Source organism: Actinia tenebrosa, unplaced genomic scaffold (assembly GCF_029948245.1).
Source record: "Actinia tenebrosa isolate PJP-AT-01 unplaced genomic scaffold, QUT_ActTen_1.0 PGA_scaffold3__52_contigs__length_22856419, whole genome shotgun sequence".
NCBI classification, from domain to species: Eukaryota; Metazoa; Cnidaria; class Anthozoa; order Actiniaria; family Actiniidae; genus Actinia; species Actinia tenebrosa.
In genome coordinates, this window is record NW_028292580.1 from 10096166 (window position 1) to 10123697 (window position 27532).

General features: G+C 40.2%; 3 protein-coding genes across 3 annotated transcripts; 2 read left to right on the forward strand and 1 right to left on the reverse strand.

The window, feature by feature from the left end:
- The first annotated feature begins 8766 nt into the window (after positions 1–8766).
- Positions 8767–11493, forward strand: LOC148908493 (uncharacterized). The gene is made up of 4 exons (XM_089035895.1): positions 8767–9195; positions 9299–10566; positions 10646–10945; positions 11157–11493. The coding sequence occupies exons 1-4, from the start codon at positions 8767–8769 to the stop codon at positions 11491–11493; spliced, it is 2334 nt and encodes a 777-aa protein (XP_088892021.1).
- A 4827-nt stretch (positions 11494–16320) lies between these two features.
- On the forward strand, positions 16321–17286 carry LOC148908494 (uncharacterized). Its single transcript, XM_089035896.1, has one exon. The coding sequence runs from the start codon at positions 16321–16323 to the stop codon at positions 17284–17286; it is 966 nt and encodes a 321-aa protein (XP_088892022.1).
- A 4139-nt stretch (positions 17287–21425) lies between these two features.
- Positions 21426–22414, reverse strand: LOC148908495 (uncharacterized). The gene is made up of 2 exons (XM_089035112.1): positions 22155–22414; positions 21426–21793 (listed from the first exon to the last, which is right to left on the reverse strand). The coding sequence occupies exons 1-2, from the start codon at positions 22412–22414 to the stop codon at positions 21499–21501; spliced, it is 555 nt and encodes a 184-aa protein (XP_088891238.1). The 3' UTR covers positions 21426–21498.
- Positions 22415–27532: the final 5118 nt, after the last annotated feature.

Here is a 27532-nt window from a genome sequence, read left to right on the forward strand (position 1 = left end):
GATTTACAACAGAGGTTCTTTTAAAGAAGTATCATTCGATGAGATTGGACAGATCCTAATAGTACTATAAAGATTGAGCTTCCTTTGAGGAAATTAGGTAAGTAACAAGTCTTGACTAACGTTTACTTGTATTGAGATGCACATGTTAAAACAGAATAAACATTTAAGCCCTGACATATATTTTCAGGGGTATCGTTGAAATTTTGTTGCGAGCATCCGCATCCCCGACAACACATTTGTCTCTCTTTCTTTCCTGAACTCAAAGATTTCCAACATGTAAGGTAAGCTGTAAAGTCTTGCTACGGTTGTTACGACATGTAAAGGACAGGTCAAAAATTAGAGGGGGGGAGGGCTGGTCCAAATGGGAGCAGGGTCATTATTCAAGTCAGAACCCATTCAAAATAATTAAAACTAGATTAACGGATATAGCAATTCAAGTCTGGCAAGGGGAACTCTTCAACGATGAAAAAAATAGAAGAGGCCCACCAGGCCAAAAAAATAAATTAAGGGCATATAGTCTGGTAAAAACAGATTACTCGTTTGAAAATTATTTAATCGAAGTTAAAGGGACTCTGAGGTGCCAGACACATCATAGCTTAAAATGTACATCAAACCTTGTTGATTTTGAAAATCGAAATGAAAATTCCATGAAATGCGTTTTTTGGGGTGATATCGTCCGTCAAAGTTGCGAAATGACTTAAGGTGGGCTCCCTGTGGAATATCGCGGATTTGATGGCTTGGGATGAATGAGGTGTGATGACGTCAGATAGTGGAACATGTTGGATAGCTGGAGCTGAGTCCCTTTAAGAATTTTGAACACAGAAAAGCATTAACCAAATTGAGAATCAGTAATCACGACCTTGAAATCGAAAAGGGAAGACATTCAAGGGAATATAAAAAACCAGAAGAAAGGAGATGCTTCCATTGCCCAGATAGTGTAGAAGATGAGAGGCACTTCCTTCTTCACTGTACATTATATTCAAATCTAAGGGAAGAACTCTTCAAGGACATAAATAAAAAACAATGATTATCTTTTGTTAAATGAGAACGATCTGTTTCTGCTATTTATGTGTCCGCCCAAAATGTTAGCAGTTGCAGTAGCAAAATATGTCCACAACTGCTTTATAAAAAGATCACATACAATACAGAATTAATATAGTATGTAGTCTTCTTACCCAGACTAGGCAATAAATAGTAATTGTACTAAATAGGTTAAATAGGTGAATCTATTATAACATAAGAAAAACTACTATAAATCAACAATTATAGCCTTCATACGTTAATGTTTATTCGGGTAAAATGTCCATGTATTTTCTAATACTCGATAACGAATAAAAAAGTCTGTCTGTCTCTCTTATTTTTCATGCAGGCTAAAAGGGAGGGCCTGCAGAAAGAATTGTGCAAGTATTTAAGGGAGGGCCAAATTGTTTTATATATAAGGAAAGGGAGGGCCACAAAAATATACAGGCCAAAAACAGGCCAAAAACTCTTTCTGAACTAAGAAATATATTGGTGTACTTCTCTATATACTATCAAGAACAGTCGGATTGCTTCGTGTGGTTTATTTGCTCATGTTGGCGGAGTATGCGGCGGACCTCTAGATAATCCCGCTAATGTAGAATGTGTTTCGCTTCGAAAATGTGAGAAAGCCATACACGCCCACTTAAGAACACTGAATGTGCGAGACAGATCCTTGGAAACAGAGTCTCAACAGATTCTAAATAGAGCAGGTAAATGTTTACAAAATTTTTAAACTTCGTATTCTATTTCTGCTATGTTTCTCTACATTTTTTTCTGAGCGAACGGCTGAAAGGCAAACACGCAGTGTTTTTACAGGATCCATTTTAGGTGGATTTGAATACGCATACCTATCCACACACCCTTATAGGCCAAGCTCAAGTAACCTGTTAAAGAAATTTAAAAAATGTTTGAAGTGAAAAACGTGTTCTGCTATTTGTGCAGGACTGTTTGGTACATACCACGAATAACATCACAGTCTGCCCTCGGCACAGAGATGCATATGGGATTCGTTGGCGCTGCAACAGACGAAACTGTACCATTCCAGTCACTTGGGCAGCCCGCAAGAAAGGTTGCAAGGGAGACAGAGGGCTGTCATCCAGCCAGTCAAGAAGGTTTTATAATATTACTGGTCAACTTGTGCCTGTTGGCTCAAGTACGTATGTGATGTGATTATGCAAAAAGCTACGAATATGAAAAAAGGTATTTACATAAAAAGGAAGTATGGAATTTCTAATTCACTCGCGGAGACAGGGAGGGGGGGGCACGGGGGGAGGAGATGTGTCTTCCAAAAGTTTGAATTCGGCACAGATTTGCGGGAAAATAGAAATCAAACGCCCTTTGGCGAACTCGTGGATACTTGTTGCACTTTTCGAAGATTGGTCTTCCTGTGCCCTCCTTATGCTTGTTGACATTCTCATAGACTCTAAATATTTCATTCCATTAAATATTTTAAATACTCAATTTATCTAGTAAGACGAGTAATCGTCCTTTTTATTTTTTATTTTAACACCTAGTTCTTCGCTATTTTGTTGAGTTCTGAAGCGAATTCTGTGATTAATTAATTGTCTGAACTTCAATTAATACGAAAGACGACTTCGACTACGACTTCGATGGAGTCAACTAAGTACAAACCACAGTATAATTGGAAGATCTATTTGAAAACGCTTTCTCTGTTTTCAATTTCAAAGGCGTGCTGTGTGTTTTATTCCAGGAATCATTCAACCTACGAGCTCAAAACTCAATACAAGATAATCGGCCGTTTATGATACAATCGGGACGATCAACATAAAGCGTTGCGTTATGCGTGTTGATTAACATGTTCCGGAGAAATGGGTTCCCTGTGTTTAGCCCCAGAGGGCTTAGCGGGGGAGGAAAAAAACGTGGTTTTTGGGAACGTTTGTTGTTCGTAGAAAAACGATGCTGAAGGGAAATAAAGAGTCTTTTATCACCAAAACATAACATTACTACTTATCTTGACCTTCAAGGGTCACGGCTCCTACATTCGTTTCGAATGAAACTATTTATTTACATGTATTTACACTGTGAACTAAGCAAATATTTTATAGAAATTCGTTTAGAAATGCTATTTATTTTGTCTTCATCCAAGTCGGTAAATTAATGATTATTCATTCGAGCGAATTCTCGTTAGACCTTCGCACATTTCAACAGTACAACTGATCACTGCTTCGGCTGTTTGTAATCTTGTATAATGTGTGGCGATCAATGTACTTTAATTCAGAACAGCTTATTTAAATGACAAAACTGCCCGAACTTCCTTCTAAACTCCATTGGAATTGTTCTTTTTTTCGTCTTTTGCTATTTTTTGCTATCTACGTACATCTACATTGATTATTTTCTTAAAAAGTCACTTGATCACTTGATCAGTAATATTAAAACTTCGCTCGATCGAGTTTATGAGATTTTATTGCTGAATATCGCCGTGACTTTGAGCTGTCTCTATGGAGAATAAAGTCCTCCAGAGCTTGGAATTAGTCTCTCTTCTTGAGTTCTAATTAAAATAGCTTTTTTCGATAACCGGCTCGATCTACGAGTCTTCTGAAAAATCGAAATGTTGACGTTGTACCTAATAAGCGTTTTTGTTTACTTTTTGAAATACATCAGAAAAAAGGTCTAACTCATTGAAATTTTATTTCAGGCGGTAATTTTATAATTTTACTTCAATTTGCATCTTTCCTTGATTCTTTTATTATGAATAATTCGAAGTTAAAACTATGTGCGAGTGTGCGCATGCACAGTGGGCCCCCACGGCGTCTACAAGTGCTAGAAATATATCCCACATGGAACATCAGCATCTCGTTTCCTCATATAAATGTCAAAGTAATCTATATTGTATATAAGAGCTTTGTGCTTGTTAGTATCGTGCAACATTCGTAATCAGATGACGTAAGACGATCGACAAACGTTTAATTATCGATCTGCTAACATCTTTGTGAGTGAGTGAGCGAGTGAGTGAGTGACACATTTGCATATTCAGACCCCTCACAATAACTCGTTTCTACGCTTCGCGTATCCACGAGTTAAAAATGCCCTCTATAATCGAGAGGTCGCTACGCCCCTAATATATTATGCTTTTTAGCATAGTAAAATATCGATTTATTTTTATAGCTATCTGCAGGCACTGCAGAGAAAAAGTTGACAAAGCTGAGCAGCCTTCTCAAACAACTGCTGAGATACTAACAACAGAAAACCCAATTCAAGTGTCAGCCAAGATTCCTTCTCTCCCCTCTGCCGAGAGTCGTTCTGAGTCAAAGACTAACAATATCTTCAGCTCTGACTATAACAAGGTTAGCAGCAAATATTTTAATAGACAGTCGAATTTCGCGTTTCCATACTTATTTTACACCTTTTCCTCTCTCATGTAGGAAACTGACAAAGAAAGGAGCGACACTAGCGACTCGTTGACAGAAGCATTTAGCCAACTTGAAATCGATAATGATCAAAGCCGGGATCCGAGTGTGGTTATCACCGAAATTGAAGGTGGATTGAGCTCAGAATCGTCTGAAGAACAATTGTCCGATGAAACATCAAATCAAGCTTTAGTGCGCCGAAAGAAGCTCAACGAGTTCTTGATCACCAGTGGTATGCAGGTCACGCTTATTAGTCCACCTAAAAAAGCTTGGGAGGCCATGAGTAGCCGAACGCAAAAAACGCATGTATCCAAGGCTACAAATGTAATCGTGGCAGCCCTAGATGTAATTACACCAGGAGATGCAGCTAGCCTTTGGAGGGCTGTTCAAGAATCCAGGAAAGTGGATCAAGTTCTTGGAGTTAAGCCCCATACAGAAGAAAAGTACGTTTCAGCTTTAGCAGAGACATACCAGCAAGCAATGAGCTGGGAAACAAAACGACAAGTTCTGTCAATCATGGCAGATTTACTGTCGCTTAATGACATCGGTCAATATATACCCAGACTGACAGAATATCGCTGGAAGATGGCTCGTGTTCACAACTTACAATACGGACAAGGCGTCCCTGTGTCAACCAACCGTGTTCATCGAATTCGAGTTGATGAAGGGAAGCTTCACAACTTCCTATCCTTTATCACTAGCACCCATATTGTGCAAGACCTGCCATTTGGGCAGACATATTTAAAACTATCCAATGGGGAATGTAACAACGAATTAACATAAATTACCAAAAAAGGTAAATCAGACCCTGGCCTGCGCGGTAGTTTTTACTTTCGAGTTTTGTTTTACACGTGCAAACTCATCCGTAGTATTATTCGTTTATTTTTTCGTATCATAAATTTATGTAGGACCGTCAGGTATGTAACTAGTGCATTATTTTCCTTATATTCATATTAGTTTGTAATGTTTTGTTTGTTTTTGTTTAGAAACCTCACTCGACTCACTCGATTCATTCGATCAAACTACTCAACTCACCTTACTGTGAACTTATTCTTCTTATTGCACTTCTACTGATTCAAACTAAATACAGAAATAGTTTCAACAATCCAGTGAGCGTTTCAACGTTTTTTAGTGCCTACATTTAAGTTTCTGACGATTGTTCTGCTACGAATTTACGACAAAGGTGCCTCACGCCGCCGCCGATGTCTGGGTGTTCATGTTTGCGAATCAGCTCGTCAGTTCTGTTTATCAACGTTTAACAAGCTTATGACAATATCTTACTTCTTCAATTGAGTCTCCAAGGATTAATCATACGCTAGTATAGTGTTCAAGTGCAAATAAATCATGTCTACAGCTGACGAAGATGTAGATTCCCGTTCACAAAGAGTAACAAGGTCAATGGGACGGCCGCCCGGGACCGACACCTTGGAACAGCATAAAGTAACTGAACGACCTAATGAACGATTCGGCTAATTATTATCAAGTCGTGAACCTTAAACAGAAATCGGACACTGCTTACAATAACTGTTTGCATTCTTACGAGGAAATTCTCGGATGAATATGCCGCTCTCATTCGTTATAAAAAGGACTTTGACGACTCTTATGAAACCAAAATTGGACATTTTAATTCATCTTATCGCCCTAATCGGGATAACGAGCCTGAAATAGCGGCTGAAAATGTAAACAAAGCAGCAAAATCAACCGACGACTCAGACATTGACAGTCTCGTACGTAGTGTCGACGAACTTGAATTGAAATACAAATGTTTACTTCGCCAAAGAGAATTACAACGCAAAGTTGCTGCAATGAAGAACGAGCAATTACAACTTATGGAAGACATAAAGCAAAAAGAAGCTGAAATTCAAAGAGAAATGTCATTACTAGAAGATCAATGTACGAAGGCAAGTATTACTACATCAAATCACAGCGAACATAATAGTAGACAAACCATAACCACGTCAACTAGTCAACTGAAAACTGAATTACATTTTGCCAATCTAATGACACCATCATGCTTCAAATTATAGCCTGTGAAACCTTTGACGCCTCAATCAAAAGTACAAACATCTACTCCCTATGTTAATCAACATTCACAACATGGACACTCCACTGAGTTAGAAAGAGATCAGCCACTAAGTGCTGACAGTTTAGCTGGAGACAAGTCGTATAAATCTAATGTTAGTGAACCAGTTGAAAGAAAGAATTTTGAACATTTACTAAAAAAAACAACGAGAAGCTATGTCATGAAAGGAATGCCTAGAAAGGAACTTTTGACATTTGATGGTAGCCCTATCAATTACTGGACATTTATAAAGAACTTCGAAATAAATATCGAACGTCAATTAACAGATGCAGATTCCAAGCTTACTTATTTAATCCAACAATGTATAGGACCTGCTCGTGAAGCCATCAAGAACTGTATTATTATTCCTGACAAGGAGTCAGCATATAGCAAGGCTAAAGAAATCCTCCACTCAAGGTATGGTCAGAAACATTTGATTGCACATGCCTATGTTCATCGCCTGGTCAATGGCCCACAAATAAAGAACTCAGATGCGTCAAGCTTAACTGAGCTTGCTTCACAAATGCAAAACTGTCAATTAACTCTATCGAGTATGGGATTCGAAGCAGACATCAATAGTTCTGATAATCTTGTTAAAGTAGTTAAACGCTTACCTGTACACTTGCAAGGTAAGTGGGCAGAGGTAGCAGGAGCTCTGATCAGACAAGGAACTGAACCTATATTTGAACATTTGACAACATTTATTGATGAACGAGCTACTCTTGCTAATACTATGCACGGTATGATTGTTGGGTTTAGTCCAGACAGTAACTCGTCACGTGTAAGGACCACCACTGTAAGAAGATCAAATTTCCCACCTCCAAAAGCCAAAGCTACAACGCTCACCACGTTTAGTGATAAAGTGCCTCAACAAGAGTCTAATCCTGTGTCTGCTCAAAGAGAGTCTACAAGCAAGTGTCCACTGTGCGCAGAGTCACACAGGCTAGCACGCTGCGAACAATTTAAGAATAAAACATCTCTGCAAAGAAAGGAGTTTACTATGCAAGCAAGACTTTGCCATAATTGTCTCGGACGTAACCATGTTGCTAACAACTGTAGAAGTGAAAATACGTGCAGAGTTCCAGGCTGTGGCAAGAAACATCACACCTTCTTACATCCAGCTTCTCAAGACAAAACCGATAAACATCAAGCAGCAGCTGTTTATACATCTCATGTTGCGCAAACTAACCCCAGTCAGCCCAGTCAACCCAGTCAAGTAAGTGGGGCCGGAGCCTCAGGTAATTGTGGCTCAACTTCAGCTGCAAAAAGACATAAAGTTAGTCTGCGCACCCTTCCAGTGACTGTAAGTTCTGATGATGGTACAATACAGATAAATACATAGGCATTGCTCGATAATGGCTCGGATGTCACGCTGTGCTCGGAAAGTATTGCTAACAAACTCGGATTACATGGTAATACAACAAACTTCTCTATTACAACTGTAAATGGTCAAACGTCAACCCGTCAAGGAAGAGAGGTGAGGCTGATCGTTAAAGGAACCGACTCAGATGAAGCTATCGATCTTGATAAAGTATGGACTGTGGATATTTTGTCCATTTCGAATCACAACATTCCAACAACTGACGACATCGCATCATGGCCACACCTTAGCGGAATAGAACTGCCTCATCTCGACGATAAAGTGACAATCCTAATCGGTAGTGACTACCCCGAAGCACACTGGGTTCTCGAGCATAGAAGAGGTACAAAAGGTCAACCCTATGCGGTTCGCACACCGCTAGGGTGGACTCTGATGGGTCCACTCGGTACAACTGACAATAACAAGGTGACTGTTAATTTCTTATGTAAAGATGATGAACTACTGCATCAACAAGTCGAAAAAATGTTCAATGCTGATTTCAACGAACCTACGGCGGATTCGACTACAACCATATCCATTGACGACAAGAAAGCACTCGGTATGATAGAGTAATCTGTTAAGATAGTCAATGGACACTATCAACTTGGCCTACCCTGGAAGGATCCAAATCTGAAACTACCAAACAACCGCGTGTACGCTGAAAGACGACTTCGTACACTGAAGAAACGCCTTATTGGCGACTCACGTCTCCTAGAAAAATACAAAGAAACTATGAACACTTACATACGGGACAACCACGCAAGAGTCCTAACAGAACAAGAGTTAACTAATAAGCACTGTACGAGAACAGGACAGAGCAACGTCTCTCTTAGACCTGGACTTCCAAGAATCCTTAATACAGCCAACACTCGGTCTACAGTGGAATGTTAAAAGTGACGCCTTCAACTTCAGAGCAGTAAAGAAAGAGAAAGCACCAACTAGAAGAGGTGAGCGCAATGTACGATCCTTTAGGATTTGCTGCGCCTATCATACTACCAGCTAAACTACTCTTACAGAATCTTTGCTCGCTGAATTATAGCTGGGATGAAAGAGTCCCTGATGTTAAATTACTGGAATGGGAGAAATGGCTCAGTAATCTGCCCAAACTATCAAGTGTCACCGTACCACGCTGCTTTAAACCACCAGACTTCGACAACGTTAAAGAAGTTCAACTGCACCATTTCAGCGACGCGTCCCAAGTTGGGTACGACGCAGTGTCCTACCTACGTGTCGTCGACGTGAAGGGGAAGATTCATTTATCCTTCGCGATGGGAAAGTCACGTGTTGCACCAATGAAAACAATTTATATTCCCAGACTCGAACTGTCTGCAGCTGTAGTCTCTATCAAGTTGAACAGTGTTATCAGTCAAGAACTAGAATATCACGTAGACAGTACAACATACTGGACGGATTCCACCTCGGTTCTGCAGTACCTGAGAAATCAATCAAGACGTTACTAAGATCCAAGAAAGTTCTGACCCGACTCAGTGGCGATACGTTAACACTAACCTCAACCCTGCTGATATTGCCTCCCGCGGTATCACTGATTGTGACATTACTACCCTGCAGAACTGGCTAAAAGGTCCAGACTTCCTTTGGTCCGATGAGAGAACGTGGCCAGCATCACCATCTGCTACCACCGAACTGTCTCCAGAAGACCCAGAAGTGAAGAAAGACGTTCGCGTCAATGTAACAACTCCGCATGAAGACAAAGTCACATCGCTACTAAAGCAGTACTTGTCATGGTATCGACTACAGAAGGCAGTAGCGTGGATTCTCCGTTTCAAAGCATACATGTGTCAAAAGTACTTGTCAAAGAAATTCACTACAGAGCCTACATCAGGTCCATTAACAGTACAAGAGATAAAGCAAGCAACTACAGAAATAGTCATCCATGTCCAACAGAAGGCATTTGCTGATAAATATGCAGTCCTTAAGACAGAAACCAGTCAAAGAGCTGAAAGGTCGACCATGAAGCATGGGAACAAGTCAATAAGTACTACTAGTCCACTACGCAAGCTTAATCCGATGATACATAAGAAAGTACTCAGAGTCGGAGGACGATTGGAAAGAGCACAGCTACCGTTCGATAGCAAGCATCCTATAATATTACCAAGCAATCGTCACATAACCACACTTCTGATACGCGGTTATCACGACATTGCTGGATTCTGTGGTCCTACTCAAGTACTTTCAGAGCTAAGACAAAAATATTGGATAGTGAAAGGACACTCCGCCGTACGAAAGGTGGTTGGAAATTGTATCGACTGCAAAAGAAGAAATGCTAAACCAGGTGTGCAGTTAATGGCTCCGCTTCCAGCAGCCAGACTTATCCCCTCAGATCCACCATTCACACGGGTAGGAGTAGACTACTTTGGTCCACTGTCAGTAAAACAAGGACGTTCCCACGTTAAGCGTTACGGTTGTGTCTTTACGTGTTTTACTATTAGAGCCGTGCACATCGAGATCGCTCATACGCTCGAAAGTGATTCACTCATATGTGCCTACCAACGGTTTGTAAGAAGACGAGGTGTACCAAAGGAAATCTTCAGTGATAAGGGAACTAACTTTAAAGGTGCTGAAAGAGAGCTCAGAGATTCTTTACAACGCTGGAACCAAGACAAGATTAACGACCGTCTTCGCCGAGATGAAGTACAATGGCATTTTAACCCACCTGAAGCTAGCCATCAAGGAGGAGTGTGGGAGCGTATGATCAGATCCATCAGGAAGATTCTACGAGCGTTATTGCAACAACAGTTAGTAACAGTTAGTAACACTTATGGCAGAAGTTGAGCGTATCCTGAATGACAGACCATTAACCCTTGTATCTGACAGTCCACTTGATCTAGAGCCCCTAACACCGAACAAGCTGTTGTTACTGAAGAACAATGCTAGCATTCCCCTTGATGAAGTTGATGAGAGGAACGTGTATAAGAAGAGATGGAGAACTGTTCAGCGTTTAGCCGACGCCTTCTGGAAAAGATGGATTCATGAGTATATACCAACACTGCAACTCAGACAGAAGTGGACATTACCTAAGCGCAACTTCGCTGTCGGTGATCTCGTACTTATAGTTGACGAAAAAGTTCATCGCGGAAACTGGCCAAAAGGTATCGTAACAGAGGTTAGCGTATCGTAAGGTATCGTAACAGAAAGGTCAGAGTTTTTCAGAGAAGCAGAAAGCCTATCTTGATGAAATGTTAAACAAAGGAAAGGTAACTGGGCATAAGCTGGACCCCACAACCGTGGCGCAAGAAATGCACTTCGCAAAGGACTTCGATGGCAATCGTAGATTTCAAATATCGGAGTTTCTATAAGCAAGCCAAGTCCAGGGGTACTTTTCCAGAAAGGCCTCTAAAGATCGACGTGGAGCTAAAGAAACTGACGGTGATAATCAGCGAGCTGCGCAGGATCAAGACGCCTATGCACGTACCCTACAAACTGTTATGGAGGAATGCCAACTAAAGCATCCTATAGTTTATGACTCAATCGACTTGTGCCAGTTGCACGCCGATGGAAAATTAATTAAGTTAAGTCTACCTCTATTGCAAACCATCTGTTATAACTTAGAAATACATATATCAGATATAATTGTTAGACTTAAGGCTCCCTACATAGAGCGCATTAGTAAGGTAGTAGCGTCGTGTAGTTGTGTATCAGGAGCTGGTAGCTCAGGACCATAACTTAGCTTGGCAATCTTCCACTTCGATATCTTTAAGCATTTTAAGACGCTAATATGTTTCATGTTTGTTTAAACACAAAAACATCCTTTTTTCATCTAGCGTAAAATAATTACTAGTGCTCATGGGTTGTGGTTGCCACACCTCATAATTATACCACATAAGTATAGCACAAGAGTGTCAATTTATCAGGCTACTTCCAGAAAAAAATCATGTTACACAAGAAGTCCCACAGTACACGAGATAACGTCGGATATAACGATACTCTCTTTGTTTCGTTTTGCGCCTTCGTAGACCCCTATGTGATTCAGACACGCATAAGTAGGTTGCCGCACCTTCCATTAGGAATACATGTAAGAATTTTGTTTTGATTAGAAAGTTTGACACTACCTTTTTTAACAGTGTAAAAATATAAACGTTACATCCTTCTTCACATGCGGCATATGTCACCATGAAAGCAAATGTATACACTGAGATGATGTATTAATATGGTTGTTTTATTTGAGTACACAAGAGTGATTACGCAGTGTTTGGGGTTCGTGTGTGCATGTCACGCATTCTTCATTGTTTTCAATGTCTGTCGCGGTAGTGTCCATTTAGATATGGCACCGTGTTTAATAATGAGTGAAATTAAGGTAAGATATTCCAAGAACATAATATTATAACACGTTTAAGCTCCTTCTAATACATAAGGTTAGCTTAGTTTTTGATATTTTGACATTTTTGGCATAGATAGCGTGATCCGGTATAGTGATGGGCCAGACTCGATTCAACTTGTTTCAGATCCGGTCATGATGAATGCTTCGAACCTCTTCCAAGAGATTTTCCTTGATTGTATCAGCTCGAACATTGTAATTAAAGTATTGTACCGTGGCTTTAGGAAGTTTATTGTGAATTGCAAACGAATAGAGGTATGATTTCGTGATTTCAGGGGTCTTATTCGTGGATTGTAAACCTCACGCCTTGTAAATTGATGTCAAATATGGCTGAGAATGGGGTTGAGATACATCGCTCTCCAAGTTTTGTTTATGAATTGCCCCAAAATTTTATTTTATAAAACTAAGCCATGGGTGTCCCTCTTTACTCCTGGTGCAATAGTTTTGAAAAATCTATAAAATATTAAATTTGTATCTTGCTTTAAAGACAAATAGCAAAATAAATTTATTTGGTAAAATATGTACGAAATCTAGTGATTTTTAGCACTTTTAGGAGTGCACACAAACGGCATTTGAAAACCGGGAATGATGTCAAATTTCACATTTTCGCGCAGTTTGCCGGAAATAAAATTCTGATCGAACTAAAACTTATAGCGATGATTTCAGTGCATGGAGGCCTTCACTCATGCCAATTTTGAGAAATTTGAAAAATTTATCTTGCAACTCATAGGTGACCCTTAGTGCAAACCCCTCGTGTTATCGTCGTGACTTCATTAGGATACTAGTTTTTGAAGGGTAAGAACAAAAGAAAATGAATCTCTAGAGTTTGTGACGCGCTAAATTGGGAAAACATTGTGACACGCGGATTAGGTCTATTGGTAGCCTAGTTTATGCGTGGCCGATGATCTATCATGGGTAAGTTACGATAGATAAACATACACAGAAGACTCTAAAGTCTTACCTTCAAGGATGAATTCCTCCATACTGTTCACAAAAATAGCTCTCTTTTGTTCTCTCTTTGTTCCATGCGTTAAATATTGTCATTGTGATAATTTAAAGCTTTAATCACAATATAAAGCACAAGAAGCATAAGTCTTAAAGAATAAAAGTAGTGCGGCACACCGCTGGCACAGAATACAATCTGAGACGAATGAAGTGTGAAGTGTGAAGTTTCCACTTACATATGTGAAATAAGAAATGTGAAGTGCGAAGTACGAATGTCCCTCCCGGGCCTCCGTACATTAAAGTGGTTTACCTTATATTTAACGGACCGCTCACAGCAGTGTTCCATATCAGGCTCGCTTTTATGCTCTTCAACACTCAATTTTGGGGTCCCACATGGATCTATACTAGGACCTATACTCTTCTCCATGTATATCAATGACCTACCATTATCACTTTGTGAATCTGAAGTTGATATCTATGCAGATGACACCACCATTTCGTCATGTGACAACAACCGTGAAGAAATCCAACAAACGTTACAGGACACCCTCAACAAAGCTCAAAGTTGGCTCTCGCTCAATGGTATGTTGCCAAACACGATGAAAACCAAACAATTACTCATTGGAACAGTGCAAAAACTTTGCCACACGGAAAAGAAGGATATGGAACTTTTCCTGAACAATACCAAGCCAGATGAGGCGACCGATGAAAAGCTTCTTGGGGTTAAAATAGATAGACATTTAAAGTGGGACAAGCACATTGACTATTTAATTAGTAAATTAAATTCGAGAATCTGCCTTTTAAAAAGTGCCAAAAAGATTACTTAACTGTTCACTGTAGAAATGGCGCTATATAAAGAATAAAGTTATTATTATTAATATTATTAATATTGTTGTACTGTTGGGGGCAATTGCTCCAAAGAAAATTTAGGAAGACTATTAAGAATCCAGAAAAGATGTGCCAGGTTAATACTTAACGCCAATTTAAATTGGGATGGCTTCCCATTGACGACATTTTTTGTACTAGAAAGCTCTACATGCTGCTTAAGATTAGCTTAGGTCACTGTCTAGACTATTTCATCTCGTATATAAGCTACCTCAAAGATATATACAATTATAATACTAGAGCTTCAAAAAATAATAACATCACTATGCCCTCTTTCAAGAAAATGTCAGGACGTAAAACGTTTCATGGTAGTGCCATCCGCCTATGGAACAATACTGATATTTCTATAAGAAGCATTGTATCCCACAAACTGTTTCTTCAGAATCTACAGAAAACATTCATAAAACGTAATGCTACTCTAGAACATTTCACTATTCAGCAAACATAGTAATAGACCGATCCCGCTTGTCAATCTCCGTAATAAAAGTAGCCAGTCAGAAGTCAAACTTTGAAAACGCCATTTCCGGTTTTAGACGACGCCATTTTGTCGGACAAGTTATCAAGGTCTGTGGAGGTTGATATCTTTGATATCTAGTAATATTTTCAGTAAATATTGCTTTGAGGCTTGCTTTTGAAATTTTTTAAGTTCCGAAAAATAACTAGAGGTATGGTCAAGCACTGCTGCTATGGTACTTGTAAATCTGATTCACGGAAAAGTGATATATCCGTCGTGTTTTTCCCCCTTCCCAAAACCCAAAACCAGGCATGAAGACTGCCTTCGTTGGATTAAAGCTTGTGGAATGCCTCACAGCGATTTTAACATCCAGAAAATTACGAAGGACACATATATATGTTCAAAGGTAAGCAATAAAAACGATATTTTATTATCAGAACAATCATTTTGTGACATTTTCAATATTCGTTCTTACAGCACTTCATCGATGGTCATCCAAGCGAGAACTTCCCAGATCCAATACCTGCAGATGGCAGTGCTGTAAAAAAAGGAAGACCAGCTCCAAAAAGGAGAATGCAAACTACTGAATCCTCAAAGTAAGGTTGATATAACATAATTTTTCGTGTGTTTTCAATGTAAACAGCTATAACAAGACACTAAACTCAATACTCCATTTATTTGGTTCTTATACAGTCCTAATGTAACCAAACAAAAAAGACAAAAAGAAAACGCAGACGAGCCCGAACAGTTCACAGGCATAGATACATTTACATTGGATCCGCCGATATTACAAGGTTAGAAATTATGCTTTTACATGCAATATTTCATTATTCAGAACTTCTTGTTATATATGGAATTGCATATTTACAGTAAAAGTCAGCAAGCTTCATGAGCATTTGTTGACATTTTGTTTTTTCAGGAAAAATTCTCTGAACAAATAAGTCCTTACTTGTGTACACAACAAATTCACAGAAAGGAGCTCCAGTCACCAATAACTGCCCCTGGACCTGGAATTCATAATCATGACCCCTTTTTAGCTGAAGACTGTCATTATTAGCTTCCAAACAAAAATTTGGGAGTTGAACAGCTTGCCTTAAGATCATGTCCCTAGCACTATAGGGACATTTGACTTCTAAGATTCCAGTCTTCCCCATATCACAAACCTTTCCATCAGGAGAGGCCCCCAAAAAACTGAAAGCAGGATTAACAACTAAACCACAATCATGAACATGAATGGCTCTGTTTTTCTCTACATATGCTCCTTTGGCATCTCCCTCATGCCTTTTTCCATCATGCCTTTTTCCATAAGAAGTGGCCTGAGATGAAAATGTGTCAGCATCAAAGAGGCTTTTAAGGAATTTTTCATTGATATCTTTTTTTCTCTTGAGAATTCTCCCAAATTGGGAGGCAGTGATTCTTTTAGCTCGACATTTAAACCACAGGCTGCTTTCGGATTGAAGGACTGTTGCCTTTTCTAAGTCTACTGCATCCTTGTGGGTTATTGGCTCTATGCTGTTGCACTGGAGGTGACTGGGGCTTGTCAAGTTATATTCAACAGGCTGTGGAAATATCACATCTCCACAGGTTGATGATACTGTTGCAGAAACATAAGGTTGTGCTTGGTTGTAGAATTTTGCCTGAAAAAAATATGCACATTATATTCAAAATGCACTATCATTAATAACAGCACTTCTTTTGAAATTTTATAGGAGTGACATACTCATTGGACAATCTGGCTAATGCCTGTGAGTTGAGGAGACTTGAAAATGAAATTGAAAGACTGAAGCTGCAGGTAGAAGAAGAGCAGAAACTAAGACATAGCCTAGAACAGCAGCTGGCATCATCAGTTCTCAAGCACTTAAAAGGAGCTTTCATGAAAAAGTGGCCAAAATGAACTTAGATACAAGAGAAATTGGGTTTTCAGTTGAGATGGTTAATCAATCCAAAATAAAAGCCCTCTTGAAGTATTATACTGGGTTTGATTACAATGCTTTTGAAGCTCTCTTCACGTACCTGATTCCCAAACCTGATGAAAATCCAATTTGCTACACAGAAAAGGCAAATGCTTGTATGGAACTGAATTTAAAAAACCAATACTTCCTTGTGATGTGTAGGCTGAGAAATGGGTTCCATATCAAGGATCTTGCCTACCGGTTTAATATATCAGAGCAGCTTGTGAGTATCATTTTTAATTCCTGGATACACTATATGTATCTAAGGTTAGGTTATTTGTCTCTCTGGCCTGACAGGGATACAATAATCCAGCACATGACACCTGCATTCAAGAAAGACTTCCCTAACACAATTGCAATCATTGACTGCACAGAAATAAAAACAGAACGACCATCATCCCTGTCTTGTCAGTCACAGCTATACTCAGATTACAAGTCAACCACCACCCTGAAAGCATTAGTTGCAACTGACCCAAGAGGATCACTAATGTATACTTCATCCTTGTTCACTGGCTCAATATCTGATAATAATATTTGTAAAGACAGTGGTTTCTATGACCTCTTACAAGACCACCTCAAAAATAACAAGATTCAGGTAAATGATGCCATCATGGCTGATAAGGGCTTTACTATTGAAAAGGAACTTAAGGATTTGGGCTTGCAGCTGAATATCCCACCATTTTCTTCCTCCACTGGCCAAATGACAAGCGGTGATGTACAAAAAACAAGAGTGATAGCCAAACATAGAATCCATGTGGAAAGGGCCATCAATAGAATTAAGAATTTTAAACTTGTGAACAGAAGGATCCCAGTCTGTATTTTTCACAATATCAATGAAATTTGGTTGGTTTGTTGCTATTTAACTGCACTTCAAGATGTTCTGGTAAAGATTCCCACATCATGAATAACAGAAGTCATGCAAATTGTTAATCAAAAACAGGAATAAAATAGAATACCTGATAAATAAGTGGTGATCCCTGTTGTACACGTCCCAAAGCTGGGTCTGTCTCATTATTGTTCTCATTGACAAGATAGGCAATAGCACTATTTTTCAAAGTAGATTTTAGCTGCTGAATTTCTGTCTTGGTGGGAGGGACCAACCTGTCACAAGCAAAAAAAGATTACACCTTTGTTGCTGGAAAACCTGGATAAAATAACCAAAAATAATAAGATTTGTAAATATAACTGCTGATGAAAATAAAGATTTTATCTTTGTGTTGATCAGTTTACCTTTGTTTTGTTGTTTTGGTGAATACAGGCCTTTTTTTTCTCGTCGCATAGCGTTTTGCCTTAGCCAAGATCATATTTACGACAGGTCGGGGTTTAATTTTGGTTCCTCTGGGCCTATGCCATTGTTGGGGTAAACTAGTACAAGACAAGAAAGTCGGTACTTCCTTCAGTCCTTTTTGCTGGTAGTGTATCAACGTGAAAACCAATGCAAGAATATGGGAACACGTTCCAGACATACTAAAAAGAGATGCCACATATTAGAATCTGATGATCTCCCTTTTAAGTTATAAAGAAGATGAAGAGATGCATGCTTACCCTGCCACGCAAGTGCAATCTGTAAAACGACGTTCCTCTGTAGAAATATCCATACGGAGTTTGTGTGGTGTTTCATTTTTGCGCATCGATCGGTAACATTTGCTTGAAACAATTGCATGTTTTTCTTCAGATGTTTGCAATTTGACATCAAAGACATAACCATTTAGGAAATAGTTATATCCTCGCTCCTTAGATCTTAACGTGAGAGGTCGTGATCCGAAGAAATTTAATCCAAAATCTTTGGGTAATGCATTCATCGATGTAACGCCAGGAACCGCCATATTGGATTTAATGTCCGAGGTTGCCTGGTTGCTATGCGTTGCTATGAAGGGGCGGAGCTTGAGGGATCGGTGTATTAGTCATGCTTTCTTGTTTTTTGTTTGGTTTTGTTTTGTTTTTTCAATGTTTAATTAACACCAGTTTAATAACTTAGTTTCCCCGATAACATTTATTTAAGTATTTTCCCAGTCATTTATCTAAATCTAATTTAATTTAATTTACAATTTTTTCTATTTTAATTTAAGAGGGCCATAATGTAAACTACTGGGCTACCAGTAATTTATGCCACCCTCATTAAATAAAGTTATATTATTATTATTATTATTATTATTATTATTGTTATTATCCTAACGTACAACCAGAGCAGCTATTGGGGTATGGCATCGGCCTTGAAGCAGCAGTTTTGCATCTAAAGAAGATACAGTGGTTTTTAGTGAGGCAGCAGGCATGTTCGGATCAACTTTTGACTACTGTTATTGACAATCTGTCCGGCCTCAAAGAAAAGGTTGGAGTTATGGTACATCGGCTTACCAGCGTTGCTACATTCTTAATGGAAGAGCAATCGTATCGAGCCCCAACAGGAGAAAGCGGTGTAGTTGGAAGGCCTGCCTATTTGATAAGTTAAGAGCAGCTGGAAGCGATGGGTTATTATGGACTCAGATGGACATAGCAAAATCTTTAGGTAAACCTTAATTACTCATATCATCATTGAGTCAGTTTCTTTTGTTCACTGGCGGTCTTTATCCTTCACATTCACCCAACGGCTTCGTCTCGGCTTGATATATCTCATATCCACCAAGGTATAAGGTATATAACCTTTACTTACAAACTCCAAATAACCTCTGATCGAAATATTTAGAAATATAGACTGTTGGGGTTGAGGTCAGAGGAGGACTGAACCCTATCCCAGAATGCTTTGCGAATGACTATATATTATCGAAATTTTAGTGACGTCATCACTCTTATCAGGCCATTGAAGAGGCAAAGTAAGATGGCGTCCTTCCGAATGCTTCGGGATGTTCAAGCAGATGTTTTTGAAAATTCTTCACTTATATTCATTCATTGTATTTCTAAAACGGATGTTACAATCAGAATATGTAACTTAGCCTGTCTTGAGCTTGTCTTTCGAGAGATTCATCTATCTTTTATTCATAATCTCGCTGAAAGAAGAGTTGCTTTGATACCACGAAATAATGGTTCCAGGAGTGTCGAATCTCTATTTGAAAATATCAACTGCCCTGTTCTTGTCTCTGTAACTTCAAGCTGTAATACTAAGGTTAGCTTTTATATTATATATGGAGACTGATAAATGTGGTTGTTGCGATTTGAAGTTGAAAAACGCTCGCTTGTTAACACGTTTGACCTGCAATCGTTGTTTTCTCGATTTCAGTTTAAGGATTCCCAAGACGCACGAGATCAAACATTGGAAGCGACTCTTATATGGGACCTAGAGGTCGTATCTGCTCCTGGTACGTGCAACGTGCGTTCTGTTCCGATTCCCGAAGCGAGTAACATTGACCAGCTACTACCTCCTTTGAATTTAGAAGTCCAGACGTCTTGTAATTGTTTTGCAAACGCTAATGGTTCTCAACTGTGCTTAGTAAATTTTGAGACCTACAGAGAGGCAGAGGAAGACCCATTGACTGGTCTTCTCAATGATCTAGCTTTAGAAGACGAAGAAGGCGATGATGCAGATGTCCAAGAAGAACAAAGACTAAACATCGAAGAAAAAAAAGTAGATGAGGATCAAGAGAACAACAGCAGTTCTACAATTAACTACGTGGAATGCTTTAAGATTGTTGGCTCACACTGGGAACAGAGATATCAGGACAGCCTTGAAATATGCTACAATATCTCTGTGAATAGACAAAAACCTCAAGTAAGAGCAGAACCAGAGCCAGATAACATTTGTGATAAAAATGCCATAAAATTTGAAGTTCACCACAATGGACAATGGCATATTATGGGATACTGTGTTGTAAAAAAATTCCCAAACTGAAATGAGCTCTTGCAAGATATTCTATTGTCAGCATCATATACAATTTAAGGCGGAAATGGTTGCCCCAAATAAGCCAGTTCCGCTACATTGGTGGAGTGAACATTGTTAAACGAGGGAGATGGGAAAAAGATGACCTACAGAGTCTTTTGGCTAAAGGTATTCGCATAAATAAACCTATTGTGGGAAACACAGGTATAGTAGTGGTGAGAGCGCTCGCCTCTAACCAAGGCGGCCCGAGTTCAAGCCCCTCCATTGTTAATATTGCCATTTATTATTTATTTGAATACATTGTGAACCCTTGCAGCGCAGCAGAATGCAGCTCAAAGAGGAGAAAGAAACAATAAGTCCTCATGGACAGGAAATTGAAATTCTTTTGTTTCTTTTCCCCCAAATTATACACCTATCAACAGCTTTCTGAATGGGATATGTGGGGCATTGGGGTTTGGCTACAAACATTGTCCTTGGGGTCAGGGAAAATGCTTGACTTTGTTTTTGGATACTCAAATTAGGATGAATATAATAAAATATGATTGAAAGACTCTGGGGACTTTGAAATAAAGATTTCCCACACACCCCTAGGAAAAATTATTGTAAAGAATGATTCTATTATTCTACAATTTCCCTGATTGGTTAAAGGGTAGCCCCTTCAGGGAAGCTGCTGATAGGTGCATAAAGCTGCTTTGTTGTCGTGTAAAAGGAGTGAACCAAAGCACATGGGTAATTTTTCTAATACGACCTGCATGAATTTTAATTGCCAACTTGTTTTAGTTCAAATACAAAAATAGTCTATTGGCTTGTATTTTACTGTTTCAGGAAAAATGTCACTCAGAAGGTACTTTTTTGGCACTATAGATTGCATGTTAATTTCTTTTATGAGCTAGCATACACTACCTGCTCATAAATTGTTAAGACAGTAAGGTTGATGTAATAGTATTTCCTTAACTCTAGATGTGATTCTAGTCATATTCATGTGAGTAGGAAGAGACCATGACAGTCTGAGCATTTGTCAACGGCTGCTCAGTAATTATACATGCATGTTTATCTACAGTACCATGACTGTAGCTAAGTGTCATGTGTTGCTCACTCAGATGAAATTGACTCCATTCTAGATCTTATCTCTCTAAGCTTTGATTAGACAAACAAATCGCATCAATATATTCCAAAGCATGAATAACATCTATTTCAAGTTATAAGTCATTTCTTGCGTTGAAGGGACTGACCATAATAATTACCGGTACAGAGAATTATACAGCTTCTACTATAAAAAAGCCAGAATGTGAGCAAATTATTAGCTTAATTATTCCTATAACAAACATTTGGAAGTTGAGCTGTTGGTCTGTGGATTCTTTGCCTGACGCTTGTCTGATTTCTTGCTGGCAGAAAGGCACATCCAGCACAATGTATTGAGGCATCTTCTCTCCGGTTCACAGTTAAACGATGCAGTCTCAAAGGGTGACCAGCAGGATCCTGGTCTGGTTGCACTTCTGGGCCTTCATCAAATGATGGATACTCTACATCTTCCCGGTGTCTCTCATTTATGGTCCAGTAGTAGAAGGGGAGGTCTGGGGCAATACGTTTGCAGAATTCTCTAAAATATTAAGTAAAGATATTTATAAGGCTAATGTGTTAGTTAAACTCCAGGTGCAGGCTCGCAGCATCTCACTGAATTTGAAAACGTGTTTTCAAAAACAAATAAGAGTAGCTGAAGTATACAAGTCATATTGAAAACCAAAGTACATCATTATTTTTATCAATAATGAATTCCACATGACAAGACTTGTGCTTAAAATGAAATTCTTATCTCATGAAATCTAGATCTGCTAAATGAAAAAACAAAGCTTAAGGCAATCCCCAATTTTTTAATTGCATTGCCAGGATAGAATATTTCCAGGGTACAGCAGCAACAATGATACTATAATAATTTGGTAATAAGAATCAAAATCTTTTACCTTACTATTCCCCTCCATGCACACTTAAATTCTTTCAGTGTAAACACATTTCCGAGAACTCTGTGTAGCAGACCAATCATTGCTTCCACATCATCTGTTGACCCAGCTCTGGGGTGCTCTTCATAACCAATTTCGGTATTGAGACATCTACGGTGTTCCATGCTCTCTATGTTCGTTGTGACAGCTATTACAGTCTCTCTTGAAAAACCACAGATATCTTTGACAGGTCTACAAAGGGATATTTCTTCTGTCAATTTCATGAATTAAGAATATTTTCACTGCATTCATTTGCAAAAAACAATTTGAAGGCCTCTTTCTTTCTTCCTTTCTTTTTTGCTGTTTTTCTTTTTTTGCTACAATTGTACTAAAAAGGGCTAGTAATAATACTATGCCTATTGATTTCAATGGTAGAGAAGTCATGATTATCTGTATGCCAAGGCATCCACTCATCCAAAATCATGTTTAACATGGCATAATTCTTTCTGCAGCGGTCAAGTTGAGAGATGCCACGCCCATCAGCTGCCTCATGCGATCCTGCAACTATCTCTAGATACTTTCCTTCTTTGGCATAACCTTTCTCCTTCAAGTACTTTGCAACAAGATATGAAAGCATTCTTTCTGCATCTGAAACAGACTGCTTTCTCTCGCCTCTTAATGATGCAAGAGTCAAACCAGTTGATGGATCCTCAACAGCTTCATCAAAGCCTTTCAGGTTGGTTCCCTGTGGACCCTTTTCTCTTGTGTGCTTCCAAATCCTCTTCAGGATGTAGCAGTGGTCTTCTCTTTCGTGGAAGGTATCACCAGTGACAGTAGTATAGGGGATGGGGGTTCCAGCGCAACGACCACCGGAGGATTACCCGTCTAAAGTACCCCCCTCGATTCGTACCGCGATTACTCGCATCCCGTGTTTATGTAAAATATGTTAGTCTATATATGGAGTGCGAAGATTGTAAGAGAACTTTTAAGAAAGAAGTGGACTTGAAGAAGCATTTGAAGATGAAGACGAAATGTATGAGCAGCTATGATTGTGGATGTGGTAAGAAGTTTGAGACTAAGGTTAAATTGTTTTGGCATTGTCAGGATTGTGAGTATGACTACGACGATCTGAAAAGGGTCTGGAATTAGGTATAAGATATTTCCTATTATATAGATGGAATCCCAAAGCAATTTCGAAACGGTGTCAATACCCGGTAACGGTGAGATTGACGTTAGGCAGTTTTGGCGTCAGTCAGAAAGGAAGGTCAAGAGAACGCTTCGAAAAGGCATAGAAGAATTAGGAGCCCTGAAAGCGAGTATAATGGTAGAAGTAAGTTTATCAAAAGATGAGGTAACGACGACAGCAATGCTGCGATCAAAGTCGTTAGTGATATTAGAGTCCACGAATCTGGATAGGTCACTCAGCGAAGCCTTAGAAGCAATAATGGAATCGCTGTCTAACTACACGAAAGAAGGATCAGGTTGGACAGTGGAGGAGGTAGAAGGTATGGAGGTTAGCATGGCAAGGTACGTGCCAATACGAGGAGGAAGTTACGTACCCCTGCCGGTGTGGGTAGAAAGGAAGAAGGCAATCGTTAACGTAAAGAATGACGACAACCGCTGCTTTATGTGGGCAATCAGGTCTGCACTGTATCCAGTAGATAAGGATCCATGTAGACCAAGCAAGTACCCAACAGACGATTTGGAGTGGGACGGCGTGGAATTTCCCATGCAGTTGATAGACATCCCCATATTTGAGGAAATAAACGATTTAGCAATTAACGTTTACGGAGTCAGAGACCAAACGATAGTACCACTAGTGTTGTCGAAGAGTAAAGGAGAACGAATACACCTTTTCTACCACGGCGGACATTATTCGTGGGTTAAACATATTAGCAGACTATTTTACAGACACACCAAACACAAAGGTAAGAAATACTTCTGTGATTGCTGCTTATTATCCTTTACCAGCGTTAAAGCTCTAAAGGATCACGACGAAATATGTCGCGGAGTCGAAGAAGTGGCGCAACGGATCCAGATGCCTACAGATAAGAACCTATCCTACTCAGACCATCAAAAGCAGATGCAGGTGCCTTACGTGATATATGCAGACTTTGAAGCGTTGATAACTAAGGAAGAGCAGAAAAGTGGTGCTACGAATAAGGTGGGATTACACGAGATCTGCTCCTTTGGTTACATAGTAGTCAGATCAGACGGTAAGGCCGACCCTCCTGTAATTTACCGAGGTAAGAACGCAGCTAATGAGTTTCTAGAAGCATTGCGAGAAGAGGAGGAAGAGATAAGAGAACAATTAAGACGTCCAAAGAAGATGGAATTTACCAAAGAGAACCAGGAGGCTTTTAACAAGGCAAAAAAATGCCACATTTGCCAACATACGCTTCTTCAGTTTGGAAGACGAGCCAAGAAAGCGTGGGATGAAGATGGAAAGTATTTAGGAGAAGCTCATTTTAAATGCGGGAAGTATGCTAAGAAGGGTGAGAAGCCGGGAAAGCCCTCCACGCATTGCATTCACTGCCACAAAGCATTTGTTGAGGATTTCTATGTGGATAAGGTTAGAGATCACTGCCACATCACGGGCAAATACAGAGGTGCGGCTCATTGGAAATGTAATATAAACTTCAAAGTAGATCCAGAAATGGAAATACCCGTATTCTTTCATAATTTAAGGGGTTACGACAGTCACTTACTCTTACAAGGAACGGACGGCTCCGAAGTAAAGTGCATACCCAACAACAAAGAAAGGTACATGTCCGTAACTGTGGGTAAGCTAAAGTTCTTAGACTCGCAGCAGTTCATGGCGGACTCCTTAGCAAACTTGGTTAAATACAACACGGAGTTCCCCATTTCCAGTCAATACGGCGCGGAGAGGAAAGGAGTCTACCCATACGAATACATGGATTCCTGGGAGCGATTCGAAGAACCCCTACCACCCAAAGAGAGATTCTACAGCACCCTAAACGAGTCCGGTATAAAGGACGAGGAGTACCAGCATGCGTTAGATGTGTGGGAAAAGTACTCCTGTGAGAATATGGGAGAATACCACGACATCTACCTACGTTCAGACGTAGTGCTGCTCGCAGATGTTTTCCAAAGCTTTCGAAAGATGGCAATGGAATACTACGGGTTGGATCCAGCGAACTTCTACACGGCTCCTGGACTTAGTTGGAGTGCACTTCTAAAGAAGACAAACGCGCAACTGGATCTCCTAACGGAATACGACATGTACCGCTTTATGGACGACGGTATCCGCGGCGGTGTTTGCGGACCCAGCAGACGTTACGCCCGCGCAAACAATCCCACGGTGGAGTACGACCCGGAGAAGCCAACCACATACATCTTCTACTTAGACGCAAACAACCTCTACGGTTGGGCAATGTCACAGTACTTACCTGTACGCGACTTCGAATGGGACAACATAAAGCCCATAGAGTTTTACCTAAATGTAGGTAAAGAAGACGACAAAGGTTACGTGCTGGAGGTGGACCTGGAATACCCAGAGCACTTACACGACGCACACAATGAGTTCCCGTTAGCACCAGAAGCGATAGAGATACCATTTAAGCAGCTGAGTCCGCTGCAGAGGGAAATGTGTCCTGGTTACAAACCGTACAGGAAACTAACTATGAACCTGATGGACAAAAAGAAGTACGTGGTGCATTACCGCAACCTGCAGTTCTATGTGCGCCACGGAATGCGCGTAGAGAAGATCCACAGAGTCCTAAAATTCACGCAGGAACCATGGATGCGCTCCTACATTGACTTTAACACACAAAAGCGTACGCAGGCAAAGAATGACTTCGAAAAGAACCTGTTTAAACTAATGAACAATAGCGTATTTGGTAAGACAATGGAGAACATCCGCAAGCGCGTAAGCATAAAGATAGCCAGCACCAGAGAGGAAGCAGAAGCATACGTGTCACAGCCTGGATTCGTTAGATACGTAGAAATGTTAAACTTCTACGTGATTCACATGAAGAAAGCGAATCTATTCCTGAATAAACCCGTATACACGGGGTTTACAGTGTTAGACCTATCAAAGCTGCTCATGTATGAGTTTTACTACGACAAGCTAAAACCGAAATACGGTGATAAGTGCCGCCTCTTATACACCGACACCGATTCCTTGATACTAGAGGTGCAGACGGAAGACATTTACGAAGACTGTGTTCCCGACATCGATGAATACGACACCAGCGATTACCCACGCGATCACTTTCTTTACTCCCCTAAAAACAAGAAAGTAATCGGGAAAATGAAGGATGAGATGAAAGGAAAACCCATCGTGGAATACGTGGGCCTGAAACCAAAGATGTACAGCGTGCTAAAGTTAGACGGCGTAGAAAAGAAAGCTAAAGGCGTAAAAAAGTATGTGGTTAAGAAGGACATTACGCACGAGTCCTACCTCAACGTATTACGAACACGCAAGGAACAGCGGCATAAGATGAACAGCCTGCGCAGCTATGGTCATCAGATACATAACGTCACGCAGGAGAAGGTGTCACTGTCTGCATTTGACGGTAAGCGATGGATGTGTGATGATGGTATCCATACGATAGCATTCGGACATCACACGATAAGCAGTTCTTCTTTGACGAACCCACGCGTGGGACCATCATGAAGATAATACAAGATGGGCTGACCCTTCTTAGCTATCGCACTTCGGATCTGGTAAGTTTCCAAAGACCAATTAGGATCCGTAGCTCTTTTGGATCCTCCTTCTAATTCACCCGGCTCATAGAGATATCGAACCGTGACATTACCTAATTTCTTTTCATGGGGGAAGACCGCCCTCGAACTTCTGACGAAGGATTTGTGTTCCACGTGCTTCTTTTTTATGGCATCCTTGGGTTTCATTCCCGTAGCCCTGGCCGCCTCGTTGTTCGAAGCTGCGACGACCTGGGGGAGCCTCTGAGTCCATTCCCTGTTGCGTTTGGAGGGATCTTCCAGCTCTTTCCAATACTGGTACCCAAAGAGACGCTCAGCCAAGGTTTTATTAAATCTTTCGACGATGCTCTGACCCCTGTGGTACTCAGCTTTGGCTCTCCTAATTTTAGTGTCGTGGTCTTTCAGGGTCTTAGTAACCACGCCCATGAACTCCGTTCCCGCATCCACTTGCAGCAGCTTAGGCCATTTCAAGACGCGCTTATAAATCCTACCTAGGGCTTCTGCGACTTCTCCAGAATCCTTGCTGATTATGGGTTCAGCGTCTTTGTATCTGCTTGCGATATCGACTACGGTCAAAGCGTACCTATAGGTCTTTTTTCTCACCTTGTCGTGCGGCAAGAAAAGCAAATCCGCCTGATGAACTTCGTTGGGGGTATTTACGGTGAAGCTGGGCCTGGGAATGTACTTAGGCACGGGAAGATAGACCTGCCAGAGGG

Excerpts from the sequence above, each read along its gene's own strand:
- LOC148908493 (XM_089035895.1), top strand. The coding sequence starts at position 8,767 with ATGTACGATCCTTTAGGATTTGCTGCGCCTATCATACTACCAGCTAAA. Across the intron at positions 9,196-9,298 it reads GTCAAGAACTAGAATATCAC|TGGCGATACGTTAACACTAA; the intron begins GTAGACAGTACA and ends GACCCGACTCAG. Across the intron at positions 10,567-10,645 it reads CGAGCGTTATTGCAACAACA|TCCACTTGATCTAGAGCCCC; the intron begins GTTAGTAACAGT and ends TGTATCTGACAG.
- LOC148908494 (XM_089035896.1), top strand. The coding sequence starts at position 16,321 with ATGAACTTAGATACAAGAGAAATTGGGTTTTCAGTTGAGATGGTTAAT.
- LOC148908495 (XM_089035112.1), bottom strand. The coding sequence starts at position 22,414 with ATGAAATTGACAGAAGAAATATCCCTTTGTAGACCTGTCAAAGATATC. Across the intron at positions 21,794-22,154 it reads GCATGGAGGGGAATAGTAAG|AGAATTCTGCAAACGTATTG; the intron begins GTAAAAGATTTT and ends TTAATATTTTAG.